At 38.4% G+C, this 27,399-nt stretch overlaps 1 protein-coding gene across 1 annotated transcript in view; it reads right to left on the bottom strand.

The window, feature by feature from the left end:
* Positions 1–23,126, bottom strand: part of ass1 (argininosuccinate synthase 1) — a 56,380-nt gene extending 33,254 nt beyond the window's left edge. The window contains exons 1-8 of the mRNA XM_067439763.1: positions 22,987–23,126; positions 18,439–18,547; positions 15,985–16,053; positions 13,841–14,029; positions 10,452–10,508; positions 2,965–3,039; positions 955–1,025; positions 806–836 (exon numbers count right to left, since the gene is read on the bottom strand). Coding sequence (XP_067295864.1) covers positions 806–836; positions 955–1,025; positions 2,965–3,039; positions 10,452–10,508; positions 13,841–14,029; positions 15,985–16,053; positions 18,439–18,540 — 594 coding nt within the window. The 5' untranslated portion in view covers positions 18,541–18,547; positions 22,987–23,126. The remainder of the gene's footprint in view (positions 1–805; positions 837–954; positions 1,026–2,964; positions 3,040–10,451; positions 10,509–13,840; positions 14,030–15,984; positions 16,054–18,438; positions 18,548–22,986) is intronic.
* Positions 23,127–27,399: the final 4,273 nt, after the last annotated feature.

The following is a 27,399-nucleotide window of genomic DNA, read 5'->3' as shown; positions in this document are numbered from 1 at the left end:
GGTTGTGTTATTGAAAAAACAAGCTCTAGGAGTCGCACGATAACTACGCACACGTTGCGGCATTAGTTTCGGCTTTTGTTCACACAGCGCTCGTCCCGGGTCAAATACCACAATATTACTAGGTCCCCGACCCGGGTTCAGTTCGGTAATCAATCCCGGGACGTGGTTGCTTTCACACAGAAGGCGACCCGGCAATGCTCCGGGAATATCGCGGGTCCGACATGCAGTGTGAAAGGGGCTTCAGACTCTCACACACACTCTCACACACACACACACACACACACACTCTCTCTCTCTCACACACACACAGGGACCCGGGATAATGCCTGATTTCATGGGAGCCGGCCGGGCCTCTCATTGTTCGACGCGCGAGGATCCGTCACATGACCGCGTGCGTTCATTTCTGCACAAAGTCACGTGATTCCAGTAAATTACGCTTTCGCAACTGTGAGTGTGTGAGAGAGAGTGTGTGAGTGTGTGTGTGTGTAACAGAAACCAACAAAAACTTTAAGGGCTAAAGGTCGTGATCCGAGTTCACATGTAACTGAATCTACTAAATGATTCTCAAATCATGTGCACTGTCACATGTTTTAGTTTAAAATAATTTTAGTTTGTTTAAGTATTTTGAAGCTCGTCACCAAGGCTGAGTGGCAGCAGGATCAGCAGAGCCAATCAGATTGTGCCGTGCGCGGTGATGATGCGATTGCCTGGACCAATCAGAGTTTAATGACTGAACTACATTTTTATTTACGGTTAGATTAATTTTCTCATTGAGGCGCTAGCGGATGAACGGCTCGACTCTTACCTTCGGGTTCTCCAGAACTCCAGACTCGTAGCTGTGGAGAGGCACAGATATGAAGGTTTAGTAAGGACAGGACACACACTCTCACATACACACGGACTCTCTCTCTCTCTCTCTCACACACACACACACACACACACACACACTCACACCTGATGTGCATGAGGTTGGCATCCATACTCCACGGGGCCTTCGGCGTCACCGGCACAGGGATCGCGTTTTTCTAAGAGAACAGAACAAACATCAATCACTGAAGGGTTGATACATTACAACCCTTACATTTCATAGTGTGTGTGTTTCATACATTTCAGAGTGTGTGTGTGTGATTTACATTACATTTGTCTAATGCTGCTACATTACACAAAACATACTCTCTCTCTCTCTCACACACACACACACACACACACACACACTCTCTCTCGCACATAGTCATACACACACACAGACACACACACACACACACACACACACACACACACACACACACAGCTCCTAAACCTACCCATCACAGGGAACATTCAGCATTTTTACATTTTCAAAAAAACATAATTTAGTGTGTTTATGAATCCATTTACATTGTGGGGACGGCTGATCTCAGGTTTATATTACATTATGAGGACATTTGGTCTCCACAATGTACTATAAACAAGTACACACACACACACACACACACACACACACACACACACACACAATGAGCAACACTGAAACTTTCAAAAATCATTTCTACAGTGTTATATATTTGTGATGCTTTGTAACAGATTTACACACACATTTACACATGTGGATGCTCTATAATATACTCATTTATCATCAATAACCTCAATAACCGCAGACATGAGCTCAGAGTCCTCACTGCAGCACACTCAGGCCCAGGCTTTGAGCGCCACCCAGTGGACCGAACCAGGAGCGCGTCTGGAGTGCGACCATAAAGTTTTGAGTTTTTCTCTCTCTGATAAACCAGTGATATTTCACTGGAATACATTATTACTAGTCAATGTTTTATCAGACATGAGATCGGTCACAGGAACATTTTACAAAGCCTTGGCAGGTCAATATAAAATAATTGTTTCAGTTGTTGCTGTTTGTTTTCTGATGATGTGTGTGTGTATATATATATACACGTTAGAATATACTTGTCATCTGTGGTCATTGTGTATTGTTTTATGTTACGGAATAATAATAAATGCAAAATGTTGTCTGAATCCAAAATTGTTATATATATATTATATATATATATATATATATATATATATATATATATATAAAATATATTATATATATATAAACTAATTTTAGATGAAATACTAAAATAACTAAAAATGAAAAAAAAATTAATCAAAACTATAAATATATTAAAAAACATGCAGTAAAAAGGAAAAAAATACAAAATGTATAAAACTTTCATTTAAATTGAACAGAAAATACAAAAATAAAAACTAATTTAAAGTCCACGTCTTTAAAGATTTTATTAATTTCCATTAACTTTTATATATTATATTGTTTTGTGTTAAAAAATGATAATAATAATAAAGTTTTTTGAAAAAGAAATTCTATGATTATTTAATATATATATTTGTTTAATAATATAAAAATATTAAATTTATTTTTTTAAACTATCTGCCGAAGCAACATTGCTCATTTTCTTTTAGTTTAACATTAAATACTAAAATGACTAAAACTGAATAATAATAATAATAATAATAATAACTATAAACAGTAAAAAAAACATACATACAAGCCAATAAAAACAGACAATAAAATTAATAAAACCATTAAAAAATAATAGTATCTGATACAAAAATGACAAATATTGTAACAATACATACTAAGACAATATTCAATGATTTTTATTTACATAAATTAAAAGTAGCAATATATAAATATAATTTGATGAAAATAATTCTGTAGGAGTTCTCACTCTTTATGAGCATGACTTTTCTATTCATTTGTGATCGTTTCATAATATTATTATTATCTTTCACTCAGAACCACTAACTTCTCAGAAATTCCCAACTGATAAATTATTTTAAAGTTTAATATAATGAGAAAATGTATGTATATGTCCAGGACTAAAAGCACACTTTTAACATGTGAATCCTGTGAGTCTCTGTGGCCCCGGGCCCTGCTCTAGAGTGAGCACAGGGTTAAAGGTCACGTACCTCTGCGTACTCCATCAGGTCCTTCCTGCCCCGGAAGCGGTTGTAGAATTCGGGAATCCTCCACGGAGCGATGATCTGATGAAGGGGTGAAGGGGCGAAGGGATGAAGGGATGAAGAGATGAAGGGATGCGGGTCAGAGACAGCTGATGGTGGGTTTCTAACACAGACCGATCATGTGATCATGTGAACGAGTGATCGTTTGACCGAGTGAACATTTGATCAAATGACCGTATGACCGAGTGACCGTTTGATCGAGTAATCGTTTGACCGAGTGATCGTTTGATCAAGTGACCGTATGACCGAATGATCGTTAGACCTAATGATCGTTTGACCGAGTGATCGTTTGATCGTTTGATCGTTTGATCGAGTGATCATTTGATCGAGAGATCGTTTGATCAAGTGACCGTATGACCGAATGATCGTTAGACCTAGTGATCGTTTGACCGAGTGATCGTTTGATCGTTTGACCGAGTGATCGTTTGATCGAGTGATCGTTTGACCGAGTGATCGTTGGACAGAGTGATCGTTGGACAGAGTGATCGTTTGACAGAGTGATCGTTTGACAGAGTGATCGTTGGACAGAGTGATCGTTTGACAGAGTGATCGAGTGATCGTTTGACCGAGTGATCGTTTGATCGAGTGATCGTTTGACCGAGTGATCGTTGGACAGAGTGATCGTTGGACAGAGTGATCGTTGGACAGAGTGATCGTTGGACAGAGTGATCGTTTGACAGAGTGATCGTTTGACAGAGTGATCGAGTGATCGTTTGACCGAGTGATCGTGTGATCGTTTGAACGAGAGATCGTTTGACCGAGTGATCGTTTGACCGAGTGATCGTTTGACCGAGTGATCGTTTGATCGAGTGATCGTTTGACCGAGTGATCGTTTGACCGAGTGATCGTTTGATCGAGTGATCGTTTGACCGAGTGATTGTTTGACCGAATGATCAAGTGATCGTTTGACCGAGTGATCGTTTGAACGAGTGATCGTTAGACCTAGTGACCGTTAGACCTAGTGATCGTTTGACCGAATGATCGAGTGATCGTTTGACCGAGTGATCGTGTGATCGTTTGAACGAGAGATCGTTTGACCGAGTGATCGTTAGACCGAGTGATCGTTTGACCGAGTGATCGTTTGACCGAGTGATCGTTTGAACGAGTGATCGTTTGACCGAGTGATCGTTTGAACGAGTGATCGTTTGACCGAGTGATCGTTTGACCGAGTGATCGTTTGACCGAGTGATCGTGTGATTCTTTGACCGTGTTATCGTTTGACTGAGTGATCGTTTGATCGAGTGATCGTTTGATCGAGTGATCGTTTGACCGAGTGATCGTTTGACCGAGTGATCGTTTGACCGAGTGATCGTTTGACCAAGTGATCGTTTGACCGAGTGATCGTTTGACCAAGTGATCGTTTGACCGAGTGATCGTTTGATCGAGTGATCGTTTGACCAAGTGATCGTTTGACCGAGTGATCGTTTGACCGAGTGATCGTTTGACCGAGTGATCGTTTGATCGAGTGATCGTTTGACAGTGATCGAGTGATCGTTTGATCGAGTGATCGTTTGATCGAGTGATCGTGTGATCGAGTGATCGTTTGACAGAGTGATCGAGTGATCGTTTGACAGAGTGATCGAGTGATCGTGTGACCGAGTGATCGTGTGACCGAGTGATCGTTTGACCGAGTGATCGTTTGACCGAGTGATCGTTTGACCGAGTGATCGTTTGACCGAGTGATCGTTTGACCGAGTGATCGTGTGATCGAGTGATCGTTTGACAGAGTGATCGTTTGACCGAATGATCGTTTGATCGAGTGATCGTGTGATCGTTTGATCGAGTGATCGTTTGACCGAGTGATCGTTTGACCGAGTGATCGTTTGACCGAGTGATCGTTTGACCGAGTGATCGTTTGATCGAGTGATCGTTTGACCGAGTGATCGTTTGACAGAGTGATCGTTTGACAGAGTGATCGTTTGACAGAGTGATCGTTTGACAGAGTGATCGAGTGATCGTTTGATCGAGTGATCGTTTGATCGAGTGATCGTGTGATCGTTTGACCGAGTGATCGTTTGACCGAGTGATCGTTTGACCGAATGATCAAGTGATCGTTTGACCGAGTGATCGTTTGATCGAGTGATCGTTTGATCGAGTGATCGTGTGACCGTTTGACCGAGTGATCGTTTGACCGAGTGATCGTTTGACCGAGTGATCGTTTGATCGAGTGATTGTGTGATCGAGTGATCGTTTGACAGAGTGATCGAGTGATCGTTTGATCGAGTGATTGTTTGACCGAGTGATCGTTTGACCGAGTGATCGTTTGACAGAGTGATCGAGTGATCGTTTGATTGAGTGATCGTGTGACCGAGTGATCGTTTGACCGAGTGATCGTTTGACCGAGTGATCGTTTGACCGAATGATCGTTTGATCGAGTGATCGTGTGATCGTTTGACCGAATGATCGTTTGATCGAGTGATCGTGTGATCGTTTGACCGAGTGATCGTTTGATCGAGTGATCGTGTGATCGTTTGACCGAATGATCGTTTGATCGAGTGATCGTGTGATCGTTTGACCGAGTGATCGTTTGACCGAATGATCAAGTGATCGTTTGACCGAGTGATCGTTTGATCGAGTGATCGTGTGACCGTTTGACCGAGTGATCGTTTGACCGAGTGATCGTTTGACCGAGTGATCGTGTGATCGTTTGACCGAGTGATCGTTTGACCGAGTGATCGTTTGACCGAATGATCAAGTGATCGTTTGACCGAGTGATCGTTTGATCGAGTGATCGTTTGATCGAGTGATCGTGTGACCGTTTGACCGAGTGATCGTTTGACTGAGTGATCGTTTGACCGAGTGATCGTTTGACCGAGTGATCGTTTGATCGAGTGATTGTGTGATCGAGTGATCGTTTGACAGAGTGATCGAGTGATCGTTTGATCGAGTGATTGTTTGACCGAGTGATCGTTTGACCGAGTGATCGTTTGACAGAGTGATCGAGTGATCGTTTGATTGAGTGATCGTTTGACCGAGTGATCGTTTGATCGAGTGATCGTGTGACCGTGTGATCGTTTGACCGAGTGATCGTTTGACCGAGTGATCGTTTGACCGAGTGATCGTTTGACCGAGTGATCGTTTGATCGAGTGATCGTTTGACAGAGTGATCGAGTGATGGTTTGATCGAGTGATCGTTTGATCGAGTGATCGTTTGATCGAGTGATCGTTTGACCGAGTGATCGAGTGACCGAGTGATCGAGTGATCGTTTGATTGAGTGATCGTGTGACCGAGTGATCGTTTGACCGAGTGATCGTTTGACAGAGTGATCGTTTGATCGAGTGATCGTGTGACCGTTTGATCGTTTGACCGAGTGATCGTTTGACCGAGTGATCGTTTGACCGAGTGATCGTTTGACCGAGTGATCGTTTGACCGAGTGATCGTTTGACAGAGTGATCGAGTGATCGTTTGATCGAGTGATCGTTTGATCGAGTGATCGTTTGATTGAGTGATCGTGTGACCGAGTGATCGTTTGACCGAGTGATCGTTTGACCGAGTGATCTTTTGACCGAGTGATCGTGTGATCGTTTGAACGAGTGATCGCTTGACCGAATGATCGAGTGATCGTTTGACCGAGTGATCGTTTGACCGAGTGACCGAGTGATCGTTTGACCGAGTGATCGTGTGATCGAGTGATCGTTTGACAGAGTGATCGAGTGATCGTTTGACCGAATGATCGAGTGATCGTTTGACCGAATGATCGAGTGATCGTTTGACCGAATGAACGAGTGATCGTTTGACCGAATGATCGAGTGATCGTTTGACCGAGTGATCGTTTGACCGAGTGATCGCTTGACCGAATGATCGAGTGATCGTTTGACCGAGTGATCGTTTGACCGAGTGATCGTTTGACCGAGTGATCGTTTGACCGAGTGATCGGGTGATCGTTTGACCGAGTGATCGTTTGATCGAGTGATCGTTTGACAGAGTGACCGAGTGATCGTTTGACCGAATGATCGAGTGATCGTTTGATCGAGTGATCGTTTGACCGAATGATCGTTTGATCGAGTGATCGTTTGACCGAGTGATCGAGTGATCGTTTGACCGAATGATCGAGTGATCGTTTGATTGAGTGATCGAGTGATCGTTTGACCGAATGATCGAGTGATCGTTTGACCGAGTGATCGAGTGATCGTTTGACCGAGTGATCGTTTGACCGAGTGATCGAATGATCGAGTGATCGTATGACCGAGTGATCGTTTGACCGAGTGATCGTTTGACCGAGTGATCGAGTGACCGAGTGATCGAGTGATCGTTTGACCGAATGATCGAGTGATCGTTTGACCGAGTGATCGTTTGATCGAGTGATCGTTTGACCGAATGATCGAGTGATCGTTTGACCGAGTGATCGTTTGACAGAGTGATCGAGTGATCGTTTGACCGAATGATCGTTTGACCGAGTGATCGTTTGACCGAGTGATCGTTTGACCGAATGATCGTTTGACCAAGTGATCGTTTGACCGAGTGATCGAGTGATCGTTTGACCGAGTGATCGTTTGACCGAGTGATCGAGTGATCGTTTGACCGAGTGATCGCTTGACCGAGTGATCGTTTGACCGAGTGATCGTTTGACCGAATGACCGAGTGATCGCTTGACCGAGTGATCGTTTGACCGAGTGATCGTTTGACCGAGTGATCGTTTGACCGAATGATTGTTTGACCGAGTGATCGTTTGACCGAATGATCGAGTGATCGCTTGACCGAGTGATCGTTTGACCGAGTGATCGTTTGACCGAATGATCGAGTGATCGCTTGACCGAGTGATCGTTTGACCGAGTGATCGTTTGACCGAGTGATCGTTTGACCGAATGATTGTTTGACCGAGTGATCGTTTGACCGAATGATCGTTTGACCGAGTGATCGTTTGACCGAGTGATCGTTTGACCGAGTGATCGTTTGACCGAGTGATCGTTTGACCGAGTGATCGTTTGACCGAATGATCGTTTGACCGAATGATCGTTTGACCGAGTGATCGTTTGACCGAGTGATCGTTTGACCGAATGATCGTTTGACCGAATGATCGTTTGACCGAATGATCGTTTGACCGAGTGATCGTTTGACCGAGTGATCGTTTGACCGAGTGATCGTTTGACCGAGTGATCGTTTGACCGAATGATCGTTTGACCGAGTGATCGTTTGACCGAGTGATCGCTTGACCGAATGATCGAGTGATCGTTTGACCGAGTGATCGTTTGACCGAGTGATCGTTTGACCGAGTGATCGTTTGACCGAGTGATCGTTTGATCGAGTGATCGTTTGACCGAATGATCGTTTGATCGAGTGATCGTTTGACCGAGTGATCGCTTGACCGAATGATCGAGTGATCGTTTGACCGAGTGATCGTTTGACAGAGTGATCGTTTGACAGAGTGATCGGGTGATCGTTTGACCGAGTGATCGTTTGATCGAGTGATCGTTTGACAGAGTGATCGTTTGACCGAATGATCGAGTGATCGTTTGATCGAGTGATCGTTTGACCGAATGATCGTTTGACCGAGTGATCGTTTGACCGAGTGATCGTTTGACCGAGTGATCGTTTGACCGAGTGATCGAGTGATCGTTTGACCGAATGATCGAGTGATCGTTTGATTGAGTGATCGAGTGATCGTTTGACCGAATAATCGAGTGATCGTTTGACCGAGTGATCAAGTGATCGTTTGACCGAGTGATCGTTTGACCGAGTGATCGTTTGACCGAGTGATCGAGTGATCGTTTGACCGAATGATCGAGTGATCGTTTGACCGAGTGATCGTTTGATCGAGTGATCGTTTGACCGAATGATCGTTTGACCGAGTGATCGTTTGACCGAGTGATCGTTTGACCGAGTGATCGTTTGACCGAATGATCGTTTGACCGAGTGATGGTTTGACCGAGTGATCGTTTGACCGAGTGATCGTTTGACCGAGTGATCGTTTGATCGAGTGATCGTTTGACAGAGTGATCGGGTGATCGTTTGACCGAGTGATCGTTTGACAGAGTGATCGGGTGATCGTTTGACCGAGTGATCGTTTGATCGAGTGATCGTTTGACAGAGTGACCGAGTGATCGTTTGACCGAATGATCGAGTGATCGTTTGATCGAGTGATCGTTTGACCGAGTGATCGTTTGACCGAGTGATCGTTTGACCGAGTGATCGTTTGACCGAGTGATCGAGTGATCGTTTGACCGAATGATCGAGTGATCGTTTGATCGAGTGATCGAGTGATCGTTTGACCGAATGATCGAGTGATCGTTTGACCGAGTGATCGTTTGACCGAGTGATCGTTTGACCGAGTGATCGAATGATCGAGTGATCGTTTGACCGAGTGATCGTTTGACCGAGTGATCGAGTGATCGTTTGACCGAATGATCGAGTGATCGTTTGACCGAGTGATCGTTTGATCGAGTGATCGTTTGACCGAATGATCGAGTGATCGTTTGACCGAGTGATAGTTTGATCGAGTGATCGTTTGACAGAGTGATCGAGTGATCGTTTGACCGAATGATCGTTTGATCGAGTGATCGTTTGACCGAGTGATCGAGTGATCGTTTGACCGAGTGATCGAGTGATCGCTTGATCGAGTGATCGCTTGACCGAGTGATCGTTTGACCGAGTGATCGTGTGATCGTGTGATCGAGTGATCGTTTGACCGAGTGATCGTTTGACCGAATGATCGTTTGACCGAGTGATCGTTTGACCTAGTGATCGTTTGACCGAGTGATCGTTTGACCGAGTGATCGTTTGACCGAGTGATCGAGTGATCGTTTGACCGAATGATCGAGTGATCGCTTGACCGAGTGATCGTTTGACCGAGTGATCGTTTGACCGAATGATCGAGTGATCGCTTGACCGAGTGATCGCTTGACCGGGTGATCGTGTGATCGAGTGATCGTGTGATCGAGTGATCGTTTGACCGAGTGATCGTTTGACCGAGTGATCGTTTGACCGAATGATCGTTTGACCGAATGATCGTTTGACCGAGTGATCGTTTGACCGAGTGATCGTTTGACCGAGTGATCGTTTGACCGAGTGATCGTTTGACCGAGTGATCGTTTGACCGAGTGATCGTTTGACCGAATGATCGTTTGACCGAGTGATCGTTTGACCGAGTGATCGTTTGACCGAGTGATCGTTTGACCGAGTGATCGTTTGATCGAGTGATCGTTTGACCGAGTGATCGTTTGACCGAGTGATCGTTTGACCGAGTGATCGTTTGACCGAGTGATCGAGTGATCGTTTGAACGAGTGATCGAGTGATCGTTTGAACGAGTGATCGAGTGATCGTTTGAACGAGTGATCGAGTGATCGTTTGAACGAGTGATCGAGTGATCGTTTGATCGAGTGATGGTTTGACCGAGTGATCGTGTGATCGAGTGATCGTTTGACCGAGTGATGGTTTGACCGAGTGATCGTGTGATCGTTTGACCGTTTGATCATGTGATCGCTGTCACTGACCTGCACTTGAGGGTAGAGAGCGTAGCACGTCAGCTCGAAGCGCACCTGGTCATTTCCCTGGAACAAACACAGCTCATTTACATACAGCACTCTCACATTCATGAATAACTTTACCACTATAACCCCTGCTGTGTGTGTGTGTGTGTGTGTGTGTGTGTCTACAGCGCTAGAGAAATAACACACCTGACTAAGTTAAACAATATTCTCCACTGGTGTTTCTGTCATTAATGCACACAATTATTCACATAAATTAAACAAATTATGACTTATTATTAATATTTACTCACAAGTAGCCATTTCTACCTGATCAATTATCTTTCTATTCATTACAGAAATTTTCATGATATTAGATTTTATTAATTTCCAAGACTTTTGACAATTTATTCATTTCCATGACTTTTTACAATTGTATTAATTTCTATGTCTTTGTACGATCTTATTAATTTCCACTACTTACTACCATTTTATACATTTTATAAACTTTTTTAATATCTTATTAATTTCTGGGACTTCTAATATCTTATTAATTTCTGTGACTTTTAATATCTTATAAATTTCCATAACTATTAAAGATTTTATAAATTATCATTACTTTTTAATTTTTTTCATAACTTTTAATGGTTTTATTAGTTTACATGACTTAATATCTTTTTAAAAGATTTTATTAATTATCATGAATTTTTAATATCTTATTCATTTCCCTGATTTTTTTTGTTATTAATTTACATAGTTATTAAAGATTTTATTAATTATCATCATTACTTTTTTATATCTTATTAATTTTCATAACTTTTTAAATTATTTAATTATTTTCTGTGACTTTTTACTATCTTATTAATTTCCGTGACTTTTTAATACCTTATTAATTTCCATAATTATTAAAGATTTTATTTATAATCATGACTTGAAGATCTTATTAATTTCTGTGACTTTTAATATCTTATTAATTTCCATGACTTTTTAATATCTTATTCATTTCCATGACTTTTTAATATCTTATTTCCATAATTATTAAAGATTGTATTAATTATCATGACTTTTTAATACCTTATTAATTTCCATAATTATTAAATATTTGATTAATTATCATGACTTTTTAATACCTTATTAATTTCCATAATTATTAAATATTTGATTAATTATCATGACTTTTTAATACCTTATTAATTTCCATAATTATTAAATATTTGATTAATCCTCATGACTTTTTAATATCTTATTAATTTCCATAATTATTAAAGATTGTATTAATTATCATGACTTTTAATATCTTATTCATTTCCGTGACTTTTTAATATCTTATTAATTTCCATAATTATTAAAGATTGTATTAATTATCATGACTTTTTAATATCTTATTCATTTTCATTTTTTTAAAAATATTTTTAATTTTATATTTTATTAATTTCTGTGACTTTTTAATAACTTATTATTTTCCATAATTATTAAAGATTGTATTAATTATCATGATTTTTTATATCGCATTAATTTCCATAATTATTAAAGATTTTATTAATTATCATGACTTTTTAATATCTTATTAATTTCCAGAATTATTAAAGATTTGATTAATTATCATGACTTTTAATATCTTATTAATTTCCATAATTATTAAAACATTTATTAATTATCATGACTTAATATCTTATTAATTTCTATAATTATTAAAGATTTTATTAATTATCATGACTTTTTAATATCTTAATAATTTCCATAATTATTAAAATTTGTATTAATTATCATGACTTTTAACATCTTATTAATTTCCATAATTATTATAACATTTATTAATTATCATGACTTTTTAATATCTTATTAATTTACGTTACTTTTCACTATTTTGTTTTTATAAGTTATGATGTGTGCGTTTCATTCAGAAAATCTCTAGGGCTTCATAAAAATAACCATTAACACACCTGACTGGATTTAAATAGTATTATTGGACACATTCACTTCCGTAAAGTATTTTTTTATAATTAAAATCAATTTGAAATAAAAACTAAATAAAAAACTAAATCTTTGATATGTTCAGCTGCATGTCATGTGACCATTAACAACACCAGGAACACCAGAAAATGTGTTGCTAAACTGGAGAAATACTGACTTAAAATCAAGTGAATATTTTGAGATTCTGACTGCTTTAGAGAGAAGATGGGCACTCAATCCCTGACAGGACGTCTGCTGCCATCTAGTGCTGAGACCGATAAAACTGCCAATAGATGTCAATATACACGGCCTAAAGTTGGAATAATTATGATTTTTAATGTGCTAAAGAAGTCCCATCTGCTCACCAAGGCTCTATTTATTTGATCTAAAAATACAGTAAAATATGCAATATTACTCCAGTGTAGATCAGCTGTTCTCTGTGTGAATATATAATAGGGATGCCACAATTGTTAATATAATATTGAACCGTTCTGTACGGCATTCACGGTTCAATACGCGCCTGTTTTCGGTTTTGCATTTAAGTCATTATTTCTATTTCTCTACGTGCTGAAATGAGCAAATATCCAATCATATGCACTGAAGTTAGGCGGTGTTTAGCCGCGCTTGAAATGCTGGAGTCAGAGAGTTAAACTCACAACACTACAGTTATTCACAATCACTAAAGTTCATTATTTGCTGCGTTTTAAAGCATTTCATCGGTGAGCTTATGCACTGTTTTACATGCGCTGAGCGGCTAAAACCCTGTCACACACACACGATTACTGGACTAAGTGTATTACTGCGCTAATACGCCCAAACACACACGGTTAACATATATAAACACAGTCGGTTATGTCTAAAGTGAAAGTAAAGCCGTGTGTGTGTGTGTGTATGAGGTGATCAGGTCTTAAAGTGACAGTAGCGCAGCCTATAGTGAACACTTGTCCTTAAAGGGACAGTTCACCTCTAAAATTATGTTAATAAAACAACAAAAGACAGAAAATCACTCACTGCTCTTGATTAATAATAAAAAAACCTTTAATACAGTTTAATCAATGTATATTGAAGAATATGTAGTTTTAATTTTACATTTATTTATTTAATTTCATACTTTAATGCTGCTGTACATCTGAGCTGCCACTGTAAATCTTTATATAGATTTATTTTATATAATACAATACACTAGGAATGTGTACAAGGGTTTTAGTTTTAAGTTTAAGTAAGGTTTTTCAAGTATTTTAAGTAAAATAAAGAAAGAGTATTGCAATAAAACAATTTCTCCTTAACCTTTTTCTGTTCCTGTCGCCTATGAATAGAAGAGCAAAAAACCGAACCGAACCGAAAACCTTTAAAAACCGAGGTGTGTGTTGAACCGTGGACTGACTGTATTGTTGCATCCCTAATATCCAGTAAAGTGTCCTTTATTCCTGTGACTGAAGCTGAATTTATCCTCATTGCTCCACCTTTCCTGTGGCTCCGTGAGACACAAACTGCGCTCCTTCGCTCCGCGCGATCTGGACCTGGCGGCGGGCGATGCAAGGCCTAGCGATGGACGTGCCTAGCAGATAGCGGTCCTCATAAACCGCATTAGCCTGAACTGACGGCCAGATGAACTCCTCCACAAACTCAGAGCGCAGGTCTTCAATGAACACCTGGAACACACACACACACACACACGTCCGTCAGGATAAACCTACAGCTGCGCCAAGCAGATTATGCCTAAAAGCCGACAATGATCATGGTCATGTAAACGCGGTAACCTGTTTTCTTTTATCGGAGTAAGCTCATAAACGCCGTAAGCATAATCCGGTCGACACGGGGAGTTTTTGCCTCTTACCCTGATTTCTCGCGGCGTGTAAACGCATTAATCTGCTTTCTGTCGGCTTATTGAAGAGCGCATGTGTGATCGGTGACGAACACACAAACTTAGAGCAGATTTAAACGCTTACAGACGGAGCGAGCGAGCGTTTTGCTTGAAATAAGGACATATATCTTCACAAACGCAGACTCTTTAAGACCCAGAGCATTGTAAAGATGTGTTCTCATCTCAGTCAGCAGAAGGAGAAGAGGTTCAGTCAGACCTGCATGAGGGATAATATGAGCCGTAAATCTCCCGCTGGCACGCTTTATTAACATCACAACTGACGGAACATTTGAAAAACTCACATACGGATATTATTATTGTTGACGTCACTACATGGAAATAACCCGATTTATTATTAAAGTCATGTAAACGGGGGAAACTGATTCTTTCAATAAGCTGATATTTGTGAGTTATCAGGTTACTGGTGTGCATGTAAACGTGCTCACTGATCCTCACCAATCAGCGCGTTTACATGCACACCAGTAAACTGACAACGCAAGTAAACTGCGTTTACATGACTTTATTAATAAATCGGGTTATTTCCTTGTACTGACATCAACAATAATAATGTCCGTATCTGACTCTGAGTATCCCAAATGTTTCGTCAGTTGTGATGTTAATAAAGCGTGCCAGCGGGAGATTTACGGCTCATGCACACAGAAAAATAGGGTGTCAAAATTGAACCTTTAGGGGTACAACAGTTTGTCGCTGGGGCAGTACCCTTAGAAAAACATTTTTTGTACCATTTTTACCACAAAAAGGTTCATATTAGTACCTTAAGGTACGTACTTGTACGCAAAGGTACTAATATGCACCTTTTAGGAGTAAAAAAGGTACAAAGATGGTTTTTTAAGGGTACTGCCCCAGCGACAAACTCTTACCATAATGGGGCGATGCAAGCGCTGAATGCGCGCTCTTCTCCACGTGCGAGAGCAACGAGACCACGCCCCCTATTTTGCGTGTTCTTGTGGGCGGAGCTTTAGTCAACAAACGGTTCTAGTGACGTCATCACAGCAGGAAGTGCAGCGGTGTCGTCCAAACCGGCCGCTCGCTGTCGGCTTTGAAAGGGAACTTCTGTTAAATAAAATATCTCGCTTGGCATTGAACTTTGAGCTTTATAATTTTACAGGTATTATTTATGCTCTAACAGCAACATTACACACTAACTAAAGTTTGAAAGATGGAATCGCGAAGAACGGGACCTTTAAATCTGCTCTAAGTTTGTGTGTTTGTCACCGATCACACATGCGCACTTCAATAAGCCGACAGAAAGCAGGTTAATGCGTTTACACGCCGCGAGAAATCATCAAAAAACTCCCTGAGGCGACCGGATTATGCTGACGCCGTTTATGAGCTTACTCCGATAAAAGAAAACGGGTGACCGCGTTTACATGGCCATGATCATTGTCAGATTATACATTGCTTGCGTGAATTAGCATGTGTTAACATTACTAGCATTAAATAGCATGTGGTTTTAACACATTGCTAGCATGAATCGGGATGTTTTAAAACATTGGTAGCATTAGTTAGGATGTTGCTAACATGTTTGTCTAGCCAACATAATAACGATAAAGATATAGCTATAATCAGCATTTTAAATATAATAGAATAGCACAGTTCACACCACAGCTATAGCGATAACGGCACTGAGGAAACGGTACCGCTGGGATCACTTTCAGGATGGTTTTTACAGCTAAACTCCACCATTATCATGATTATAACACACTTTCCATCTGGCTTTACCTTCGTGGCTCCAAGTTTCTCTGCTTTCTTCCGGGCAGCATCAAAGTCCTCAGTCTGTCCGATATTGGCCTTTAATCCAATAAAGAGAGTTATGTTAGAAAACAGTTTAACAACAACAACAATAACCTCGTCTGGTATAGCCATTCCTCATCTGGTCCAAACTACAACAGTAAAGCACGGCATCGGTTCGATGATTTATGCCGCCTTCACGTGCGATCAGAATTATCGTAAATATGAGTTTCTGAGGTAAAAATTGCACGTGAACACGCTCTGATGTCGTGTTGGGAAGTGCTGGGAAGTGTTGATACCCAAGTTCCCGAGATGGGCGTGGCATAACCGTTCAAAATGGCGGATGGGAGACGAATTTCTGCTCTGGCAGGTGTTTTATTAGGCTTTTTTCCGCAACAATTTCATTGTCTTGTCATTAAATAAGTACATATTTACATAAATTAATAATAATTTGAAGCATATTGTGTATATATAGCCGTATATTGTCTACATTATGCCTTTATTGTGAATGTAATTATAAACTATATGCTTTTGTGTCGTGTTTGCCAGTGATTCTATGATTTTCTGGGACCGGGAAATGACTGAAATGGTTATAGTGTTTAAATAACATTTTCCCAAGACGCCAAAAAGTATGAACCTGGCGTCCTCCATTCTTTCCGACAACAAAGCACCTGAACACAACAAGCTCGTAATCACGACTTCTGAAGTGGGAAGTAGGAAACTTCCGATACGTGAAGGCAGCATAATGCAGCAAACACTAGCAGCACAACACGAAAGCATATCGTTTATAATCACATTCACAATAAAGGCATAATGTAGACAATATACGGCTGCTTAAAGACTAAAATGGCAATAGTTTTCAGTCAGCCATGATCCTATTGTAGAGCTACTTTTACCACACTATCTAGATAGTCAGCTTGCTCACTATTCTGGAATGATGGTCAACTAGATGCGATAAACAGAGAGTTACTGACAGACTGGGAAGAGAGGAGCCGCAACAATGGAGAATATGAGCAAATAATCAACATTCAAGCAGAAAAACCTGCTCTAGTAGAGCCAGAAAACACTGAAGACTTTGTGAAAGGGCATAATGTGGCCTCTTTCATTTTCATTTTTGAATAATTATGATTTCATCTGTATTGTATAAAGCGCTGTAGAAATAAAGGCCACACATTTTGCCAGCTTCAGGAGGTCAGTCTCGGCCCACAATGCAAGAGGTGAGTTCAATCATCGACGGCACTGGTTCGATGATTAAACCAGTACTAACAAACTTCATGACGGGTGTGTGTGAAGTTCATCAGATGAGTTACTGTCAGTTAATGCATTCAACAATTAAAACTAGATGAGTAAAGTTCATCGAGAAACTTTGATGTTGGTCGCATGAAGCTGTATGGAAGTTTAACCAAATTTAATTGGATTGTGTTGAAAGCGGCACCAGAATGATTCTCTCATTTACCGTATCTGAGGGAAAATGTTGCAGTGTGTTGATCTGCCTCTTCAAAAGAAGATTACAAACGGCAAATTAATGTTTGCTTAAAGGGATATAGTTCAGCCAAAAATGAGAATGTGATGTTTATCTGCTGACCCCCAGTCTTTGTTTCTTCAGAGCCGCTTTAGATGCCTAAAGAGACATAAGCTGACGTCGCATGTGTAGTGAAAATACATCATTAAAACTTTTAATCATTTTCACTTACAGAGTCTAGGTACAGAGTCTAACTGCTGTGCCCAATGGCAGGGATAGAGTTAAGAAAAACTATAATAGTCTCTCACTGAATCATAAAATAACACACTGTGGAGCTTTGACTGTGAATCCTTACAAAATGTGTTGATGTGCAGAATTACACAAAGCCTGAGAAGCCCATCGTGTGCATGACTCTGATGACTGCAGACAGGCTCATTGTTCCTCATGGACGTTTGTGACGACGCCACTATTGTCCCGGTGTCAGTACAGCATCACACACACACACACACACACACACACACACACACACACACACACACACACGTTGGTCTATGTGGTTTACAGGGACTTTCCATAGGCGTAATGGTTTTTATACTGTACAAACCGTATTTTCTATCCCCTTACACTGCCCCTGCCCCTAAACCTACCCATCACACACACACACACACACACACACACACACACACACACACACACACACACACACACCCCTAAACCTATCCATCACAGGAAACATTCTGCATTTTTACTTTCTCAAAAAAGCATAGTTTAGTATGTTTTAAAAGCTGTTTGAATTATGAGGACATTTGAAATGTCATAAACCACATTTATTGTGTAATACCAGTGTTGCACATGACTCATGTCGGCTGGTGAGCAAGTCTTCACAAGTTTTGGCGTGGCTGTGGTTTCATGAAAATAAAATAAAAACATCTGAACCGTCAGCACAGTTTCCCTGAAGGAAGTGATTTATGCAAATGAGTTACCAGATAGGCGATGACATCATAGCCCTGTTCCTTGAGCCAGACCAGGATACAGGAAGTGTCCAAACCGCCGCTGTAGGCCAGAACCACCGAACCCTTGGACATCGCTGACCTTCACCAAAACACACAGACAGAGGTCAAACATTCATCATCTGACCTTCACCAAAACACACAGAGGTCAAACATTCATCATCTGACCTTCACCACAACACACAGAGGTCAAACATTCATCATCTGACCTTCACCAAAACACACAGACAGAGGTCAAACATTCATCATCTGACCTTCACCACAACACACAGAGGTCAAACATCCATCATCTGACCTTCACCAAAACACACAGAGGTCAAACATTCATCATCTACCTTCACCAAAACACACAGAGGTCAAACATTCATCATCAGACCTTCACCAAAACACACAGAGGTCAAACATCCATCATCTGACCTTCACCAAAACACACAGAGGTCAAACATCCATCATCTGACCTTCACCAAAACACACAGAGGTCAAACATTCATCATCTGACCTTCACCACAACACACAGAGTTCAAACATTCATCATCTGACCTTCACCACAACACACAGAGGTCAAACATCCATCATCTGACCTTCACCAAAACACACAGAGGTCAAACATCCATCATCTGACCTTCAACAAAACACACAGAGGTCAAACATTCATCATTTACCTTCACCACAACACACAGAGGTCAAACATCCATCATCTGACCTACACCAAAGCACACAGAGGTCAAACATCCATCATCTGACCTTCACCAAAACACACAGAGGTCAAACATCCATCATCTGACCTTCACCAAAACACACAGAGGTCAAACATTCATCATCTGACCTACACCAAAACACACAGAGGTCAAACATCCATCATCTGACCTTCACCAAAACACACAGAGGTCAAACATCCATCATCTGACCTTCACCAAAACACACAGAGGTCAAACATCCATCATCTGACCTTCACCAAAACACACAGAGGTCAAACATCCATCATCTGACCTTCACCAAAACACACAGAGGTCAAACATCCATCATCTGACCTTCACCACAACACACAGAGGTCAAACATTCATCATCTACCTTCACCACAACACACAGAGGTCAAACATCCATCATCTGACCTTCACCAAAACACACAGAGGTCAAACATCCATCATCTGACCTTCACCAAAACACACAGAGGTCAAACATCCATCATCTGACCTTCACCACAACACACAGAGGTCAAACATTCATCATCTACCTTCACCACAACACACAGAGGTCAAACATCCATCATCTGACCTTCACCAAAACACACAGATGTCAAACATTCATCATCTGACCTTCACCAAAACACAGAGAGGTCAAACATCCATCATCTGACCTTCACCAAAACACACAGAGGTCAAACATCCATCATCTGACCTTCACCACAACACACAGAGGTCAAACATTCATCATCTGACCTTCACCAAAACACACAGAGGTCAAACATTCATCATCTGACCTTCACCAAAACACACAGAGGTCAAACATTCATCATCTGACCTTCACCAAAACACACAGAGGTCAAACATTCATCATCTGACCTTCACCAAAACACACAGAGGTCAAACATCCATCATCTGACCTTCACCAAAACACACAGAGGTCAAACATTCATCATCTACCTTCACCAAAACACACAGAGGTCAAACATTCATCATCTGACCTTCACCAAAACACACAGAGGTCAAACATCCATCATCTGACCTTCACCAAAACACACAGACAGAGGTCAAACATTCATCATCTGACCTTCACCAAAACACACAGAGGTCAAACATTCATCATCTGACCTTCACCAAAACACACAGAGGTCAAAATTCATCATCTGACCTTCACCACAACACACAGAGGTCAAACATTCATCATCTGACCTTCACCACAACACACAGAGGTCAAACATCCATCATCTGACCTTCACCACAACACACAGAGGTCAAACATTCATCATCAGACCTTCACCAAAACACACAGAGGTCAAACATCCATCATCTGACCTTCACCAAAACACACAGAGGTCAAACATCCATCATCTGACCTTCACCAAAACACACAGAGGTCAAACATCCATCATCTGACCTTCACCAAAACACACAGAGGTCAAACATCCATCATCTGACCTTCACCAAAACACACAGAGGTCAAACATTCATCATCTGACCTTCACCAAAACACACAGAGGTCAAACATTCATCATCTGACCTTCACCAAAACACACAGAGGTCAAACATTCATCATCTGACCTTCACCAAAACACACAGAGGTCAAACATCAGGTCAAACTCAGCTGTCACACACATCGAGATACATTCAAATATAATCATAAAACATTCAAATCACATTTCTTTTTACAAAATATGATGCACGATACTTTCATAAAAACTGCATTCATTAAAAAAAATGCAAATTATTATGTAAAATATACATATTTATTTTAAAAAATGCCCACTGATTTGATGATTTTTAATATTTTTATATTAAAATATTCAATTCCACCATTTGCATTCAAAACATTATGCTGATAATGTCATGCAACTGCATTAAATTATAAAAGAACGCAAAATGGAACATAAAATGGATGTTAATTATAAAAAATACCTGTTGAGTTATATAATCAAATATAAAAATATAATCAAATATAAACAATATAATCAAATATAATCAAATTTAAATATTCCATTTCAGCTTTTGCATTTAAAATATTGTGCTGATGTCATAAAACTGCATCAAATTAAAATAGATGTTTTAATAATTAATGTCTTTTACATTCTATTGAGCTGGTAAAACATATGAAAATATTATAATACATTTTTTTAACTCACTTTTGTAATTCAAAATATTACGCTGATAATTTAATATAATATTAAAATTAAAATTATATTATAATTAAAATACAATGTAAAATTGACATGCATTATACAAAATGCCCACTGAGTTGCTAAAACATATGAAAATATAATAATAAATCAATTTAATTCACTTTTTAATTCAAAATATTACGCTGATAATTTAATAAAATTGCATTAAATAAATAAAAAACAAAATAGAATGTAAAATAGATCTTAATTATAAAAATGCCCACTGAGTTGCTGAAATATAATATAATTTAATATTAAAATATTCCATTTGAGCTTTGCATTTAAAATATTACACTTATAACTTTCATAAAATTGCATTAAATTTGACAAATAATGCAAAAGAGAATGTAAAATAGACATTATTTATTAAAAACATCTATTGAGTTGCTAAAACACATAAAAATGTAATAAAACATTTTAATTCACTTTTTAATTCAAAATATTACGCTGATAATTTAATAAAATTGCATTACATTCAAAGATAACGCAAAAGAGAATGTAAAATAGACATTGATTATAAAAAATGCCCACTGAGTTGCTGAAATATAATACAATTTAATATTCAAATATTCCATTTCAGCTTTTGCATTTAAAATATTACGCTGACAATTTAATAAAACTGCATCAGATTTATAAATAATGCAAAAGAGAATGTAAAATAGACATATTATTTATTAAAAACAGCTATTGAGTTGCTGAGACATATGAAAATATAATAATAAATCAATTTAATTCACTTTTTAATTCAAAATATTACGCAGACAATGTAATAAAATTTTACGAATAGAATATAAAATAGACATTAATCATAAAAAATGCCCACTGAGTTGCTGAAATATAGAATTTAATATTAAAATATTACATTTCAGATTTTGCATTTAAACTATTATGCTGAAAAATGCATCACATAAAAAAAAATACAAAAAGGAACATAAAATAGATTTTAAGTATAAAAAAATGCAATTAGGTTGTTGAAATATGAAATCTAATATTAAATATAAAATGTCAGCTTTGTATTTCGGCTAAAATGTTATTTTGATAATGTCAATAATGCAAAATAGGATGTAAAATAGACATGAATAATAAAAGAAGCCAGTTGATGAGTTGATGAAACATACTAAAATATAATACTAAAACATTATTATTATGCTGGTAATGTCATAAAATCGGCATTAAATTGAATAAGAATGCAAAACAGAGTACACTAAGGCAGTCTGTCTTTATTTTCTTATTATCCAATCATGTTATGAAAAGAAACAATCTTCTGAACCCATCATTGAAGTCATAAATGCTATAAAATAATAATTGTGTATATTCGTGATGTGGCTCAGTTATTGCCTGTGATTATAATATAAGAGTGTTTAATGAGTAAAGCTCGTTTTAACAGAGCAGCAGATGATTAAACATCAGTCTAGGAATCATTGAGCCAGTTTAACTCTACACAGATCAAACTGCGACTTTAATTATACATCCATATAGAAATAAAATGCTATTTTATAAGACACGCAGAAATAACAGAGCCTTAACAATATCAACAGCGCTCCTCACGTGAACGACAACCTGTTGAGATATAAACAAAACTAAATAAATAAACTCATATCCACATGGATAAACATAAACACAAGATAAAAAATGCAGGAACTCACCAAAAAACACCAGGAAATAATAATGAATTAAACAAACGCGTCCAGAGCCGAATCCAAATCCAGTTTGGTGGCTTGTAGAGCCTGAGATCACATGCATGAAGCCCCGCCCCTCGACCGCACGAGCCAATCAGATCACGCGCAACATCAAGGAGGCGTCAACACAGACCGCGGCGAGCCAATCAGACTCGGCCAACAGTTCCCAAAACACCAAAGGATGCCTCAGACATAATTAAATGCTTGAGAAACTATAACTGTTAGCACTGTGAATGGAAATAAAAGTCATAAAAGGACACGGTGTGTAAAAACAACGAAATTAATTTAAGGATTTAATTAAAGCAAACATGCTTGATATCTCACTAACGCTTTTGATTAAAAATATATAATAATAAACATACACTAAATTAAACACTGCATACACAAACATCATAACCTGCGCGGCGATTCGACAATATTGGATTTATTCCATATTTCATACACACAGGACAAAAACACGTTATGTAACTTTGTATGTGACATTTATTTTTATAATAATGTTGGTGCCATAAAAAGGCCCGTGATTACTCACAATTTCTACCCGAAGATATATCTTCAGGTCTGATTTACATAACTTTGAAAAACTTGTAAAAAACAAACTTGTTTGAAAAGTTGTAAGGTGATACTCAGAGAAAGTAAGAAACAAACAAACAAAACAAAAAAAACGCTAGCATGATTTAACATTTTGCTTACATTGTTAACATTATTAGCATGTTGTTAGACATATTGTTAACATCTTTTAACATATTGCTAGTATGATGTAACTCAGGGGTGCTTAACCTTTTTTGAACAAAGATCTACTTTTTAATTGGTCTGTGTCGAGATCATCCTCTGGTTAAATTCAGATTAGCCTACTAGTATTTCCTCTTGCTATTCCTGCCAAATATTTATATTAAAGCCCCTAATTTCAGATATGCGATCAGGTCTTAAAGTGACAGTAGCGTAGCCTATAGTGAACACTTGTCCTTAAAGGGACAGTTCACCTCTAAAATTATGTTAATAAAACAACAAAAGACAAAGAAAATCACTCACTGTGAATAAAGTGAATAAATAAAAAACCTTTAATACAGTAGCTTTTAATCAATGTATACTGGAGCTTAATTTTCATACTTCATAATTCATACTTAAATGCTGCTGTACATCTCTGAGCTGCCAGATATTTCAGGGAACACATGTGCTTAAAAGTGTGTATGCACTATAAATCACTGGGTAGGTTTAGGGATGGGGTGGGTGTAGTTGTTAATTAAAAAAAATATTTTTGCTAAATGGAAATATGACAAATGGTTGTAAAAAGTCCACACATTGCATTAACCCTTAAAGACCGAGACAGCTGCCCACGGCTAAAAATAACTATCGTTCTAAAATGTTTAATAACTTTTAAATCGCAAATCCAATCTTTATGCTGTAAACTGCACCGTAAAGAGGAGAATCTCTGCTTTCCATAGGTATAATATGTCTCGCGATTGATCATTCAGAGGCTCCATAGTCAGCGTGGATGCGTCATCAAAATATGCAGCATTGATTTGTCCAGGAAACACACGTGGGTTGTTCCCCTGAGCCAAACAGAAATTATTATTTTTTATTAGTCCCACCCCCCTGTGCCCAGATTCGTTGAAACTTTCATCAACTCAACCAATAAACACAGTGTTTGGTCTTTTGAACCACGAATCACGTTTCTCTGAAAAATGAACGTGGGTGTGAATTTGCGTGCATCATGAAACCAAACAGAAATAAACGTGTGCAAAGCGCTCTCTCTCTCAGAGCACAGCCAGTATATTCCTCTATTTGTATGTAGTTTGTGTTTTACACAATTTTCACTATTATATTTTCCTCAATTTGTGTTTGAGAAGATTATGTGCAGAGAGGTTGAAATGTCCGTTTATGAATATAGCCGCCCACATGTAAAAGTAGTCTCGGAATATTTTATTTCACCACTTGATGTATTGTTTGCGTTTGTTTTTCATGCTCAAATTATAATATATTTCTCTGAAGAAAAATGTTTGTTTCACTGTTGTTATTATATAACAATCTTTCGATTTACTTTACTTAAACTTTTTAGGACACATTATCAGTCAATAAAATACACCTGTTTTCACTCAAAAACCTAGAAACGCCTAGAATAATGTTATAATAAATGGCTATAACTTGCTGAGGGATTGTTACATGTAGACAAAATGTAATCTGGAAGTGTAAAACAACCAAGTCTAACTTTCTAAAGGAAAAAATCCAAACTTCATGAAGTTCTGCTCGAGTTCACAGTAAAAACATTAAATTTTTGCTGCCATTTTTCTTGAAATTATATTAATTTAATCCATTCTCAGAATAAATAAATGTAAAATTGGGACATCAAATGAGCTAGATGGAAACTTCAGGTTCTCCTGTTTAAAATTTGATGCTCACTGCTAGAATGGGGGAGAAAAACAAAGAAAAGTAGAGGCACATCAGGCGCCCCAAAAATGTTCTAGGTCTTTAAGGGTTAAAATGAACAACCATTTTGATTGGTCAGACGTAACACGACACTGTCATTATTTTTACGCCAGCTAGAGGGCGCATGACTTTAAAACGTCAATAAAGGTCGTAATAAGGTGCTTGAGAAACCTAAAGTCGTATTTTTTTGGAGGACAGGTTAAAATAAACAATGCTTATCAGGTTTTTCAGGTAGATCTAATATTAGTTTTCAGGTACAGATATGGAATAAAATAATTAAATGTAAAATAAGTGCATATTTAACAGTTTAAATTAAAGATTAATCCTTATTAAACTTACAAAGCTATTCAATTAAGAGCAGTGAGTGATGTTCTTATCTTCTGTTTGACATTAATCAGACAGTCGCACAGGGTACTGCCCCTTTAAGACCTAATGCAGGGATATGCGTGGTCTTTCTCATCTGTATTAAGTCATATACAGGCTTGTCTTCTAGGATACTCATCAAGATGGACATGATGACATGCAGGGTTGCCAACCTTTATGTTCAGGTTGGAATGAGATTTTTTTTTTTTTGGGGGGGGGGGGGGGGGGAGGAGCTATTTTGAACATAATTTAGTATCAATTCATATGTAGCACTATAGCTTACTGTACATAATAAGGAAAATTAGTTCGTCTTAGCACTCTTTTAAACGTTTCTTGGGTCAAATGATATGCTCGCATTCATTAATATTCACTTGTGTGTGCTTATATAAGTATCATTATTCATTATAGGATACTAAATCCTAATATGATGCATAAGTTATTATTAAGGTTTTAAAATGTAACATTTCAAGAAATCTAGTGTTTGATCATATCTAAATATTTCTTCAAATGGAAGACGATGTTTTTGACCAACTAGATTAGATACATGTATATTTATTAAAGAGCCATGAGGCACCTCCTGGGTAATGGCATTATTATTATTTTATAAGAAAAAAAATGACTCTAATTTACCTCTTTGAATTGGAATTCTATATTTTAACCTTAATTACTACACAAATTGAAATATAAATAATAAAAATATTAGAAGAAATATATTTTAAGTGGTCATTAATTGACAACAATTATTGCAAAAACTGTATTTAATAGCCTACCAAAAGATCTCTTCAAAATATTCAATAAACATTATTAAACTAAAATATAGAACACTTATTTAATTGAAAAATAGTAAGGTGTGTGGTCACATTTGACCATCAATGAGTATGAGTGTGACCAATTATACAGAATACTTGAGGGCTAAATACAAGAATAACATTCATGTTAACAATATTGCATCGCTATCACTCTCCATAAAACGACCCTATGAATATGGCTGACTTAATAATCAATGCACAAGCTGAACAAAACTTGCTGCAAACATCTGTATTGTGAAAACGCTATTTATTGTTTGAATTTCGCATTAAAACTTAATACCAATTTTAAAAAGCTATAGGCTTAGCTTTGTTTAATATAAAAAGTAGGTTTGGCAGTTTGGCGTGAGATGAAGTTGGGCAGCGTGAGAGCTTTCAGGCTCTATGTTGGCAACCCAATTCGGGACAGTCCCGAAATCTACACTGTTGTCCCGAATCGGGCCCTAATTGTCCCGAAAATATATATTGCTTTATACTAAAGCCAAATCTTGAGTAGCCTAGTTATTGTCTGATAAACATTAAAAACTGTCTGCGGAGGTTGAGGTGTCCTGTAACCTGTTCGTCGGTTCCCGTCTCCTTCCCATATTTATGAACTTTATTACAGGCTGCTTTTGGGAAAAACAAGAATAACTCGGTAAGCTACAATAACGCTTGCTCGTTGCTGATTAACAATGATTAACACTCTGATCAACGTTAGCATGTTGTTAGAACGTTGCTGCATTGATTAGCATGTTGTTAAAACATTGATTAGCATGTTGTTCGAAATATGATACATTGATTAGCA

Source organism: Pseudorasbora parva, chromosome 3 (assembly GCF_024679245.1).
Source record: "Pseudorasbora parva isolate DD20220531a chromosome 3, ASM2467924v1, whole genome shotgun sequence".
In the NCBI taxonomy this organism is placed as follows: Eukaryota; Metazoa; Chordata; class Actinopteri; order Cypriniformes; family Gobionidae; genus Pseudorasbora; species Pseudorasbora parva.
Note: the sequence above shows the minus strand (reverse complement) of the source record. Positions and strands in the feature narration are given on the sequence as shown.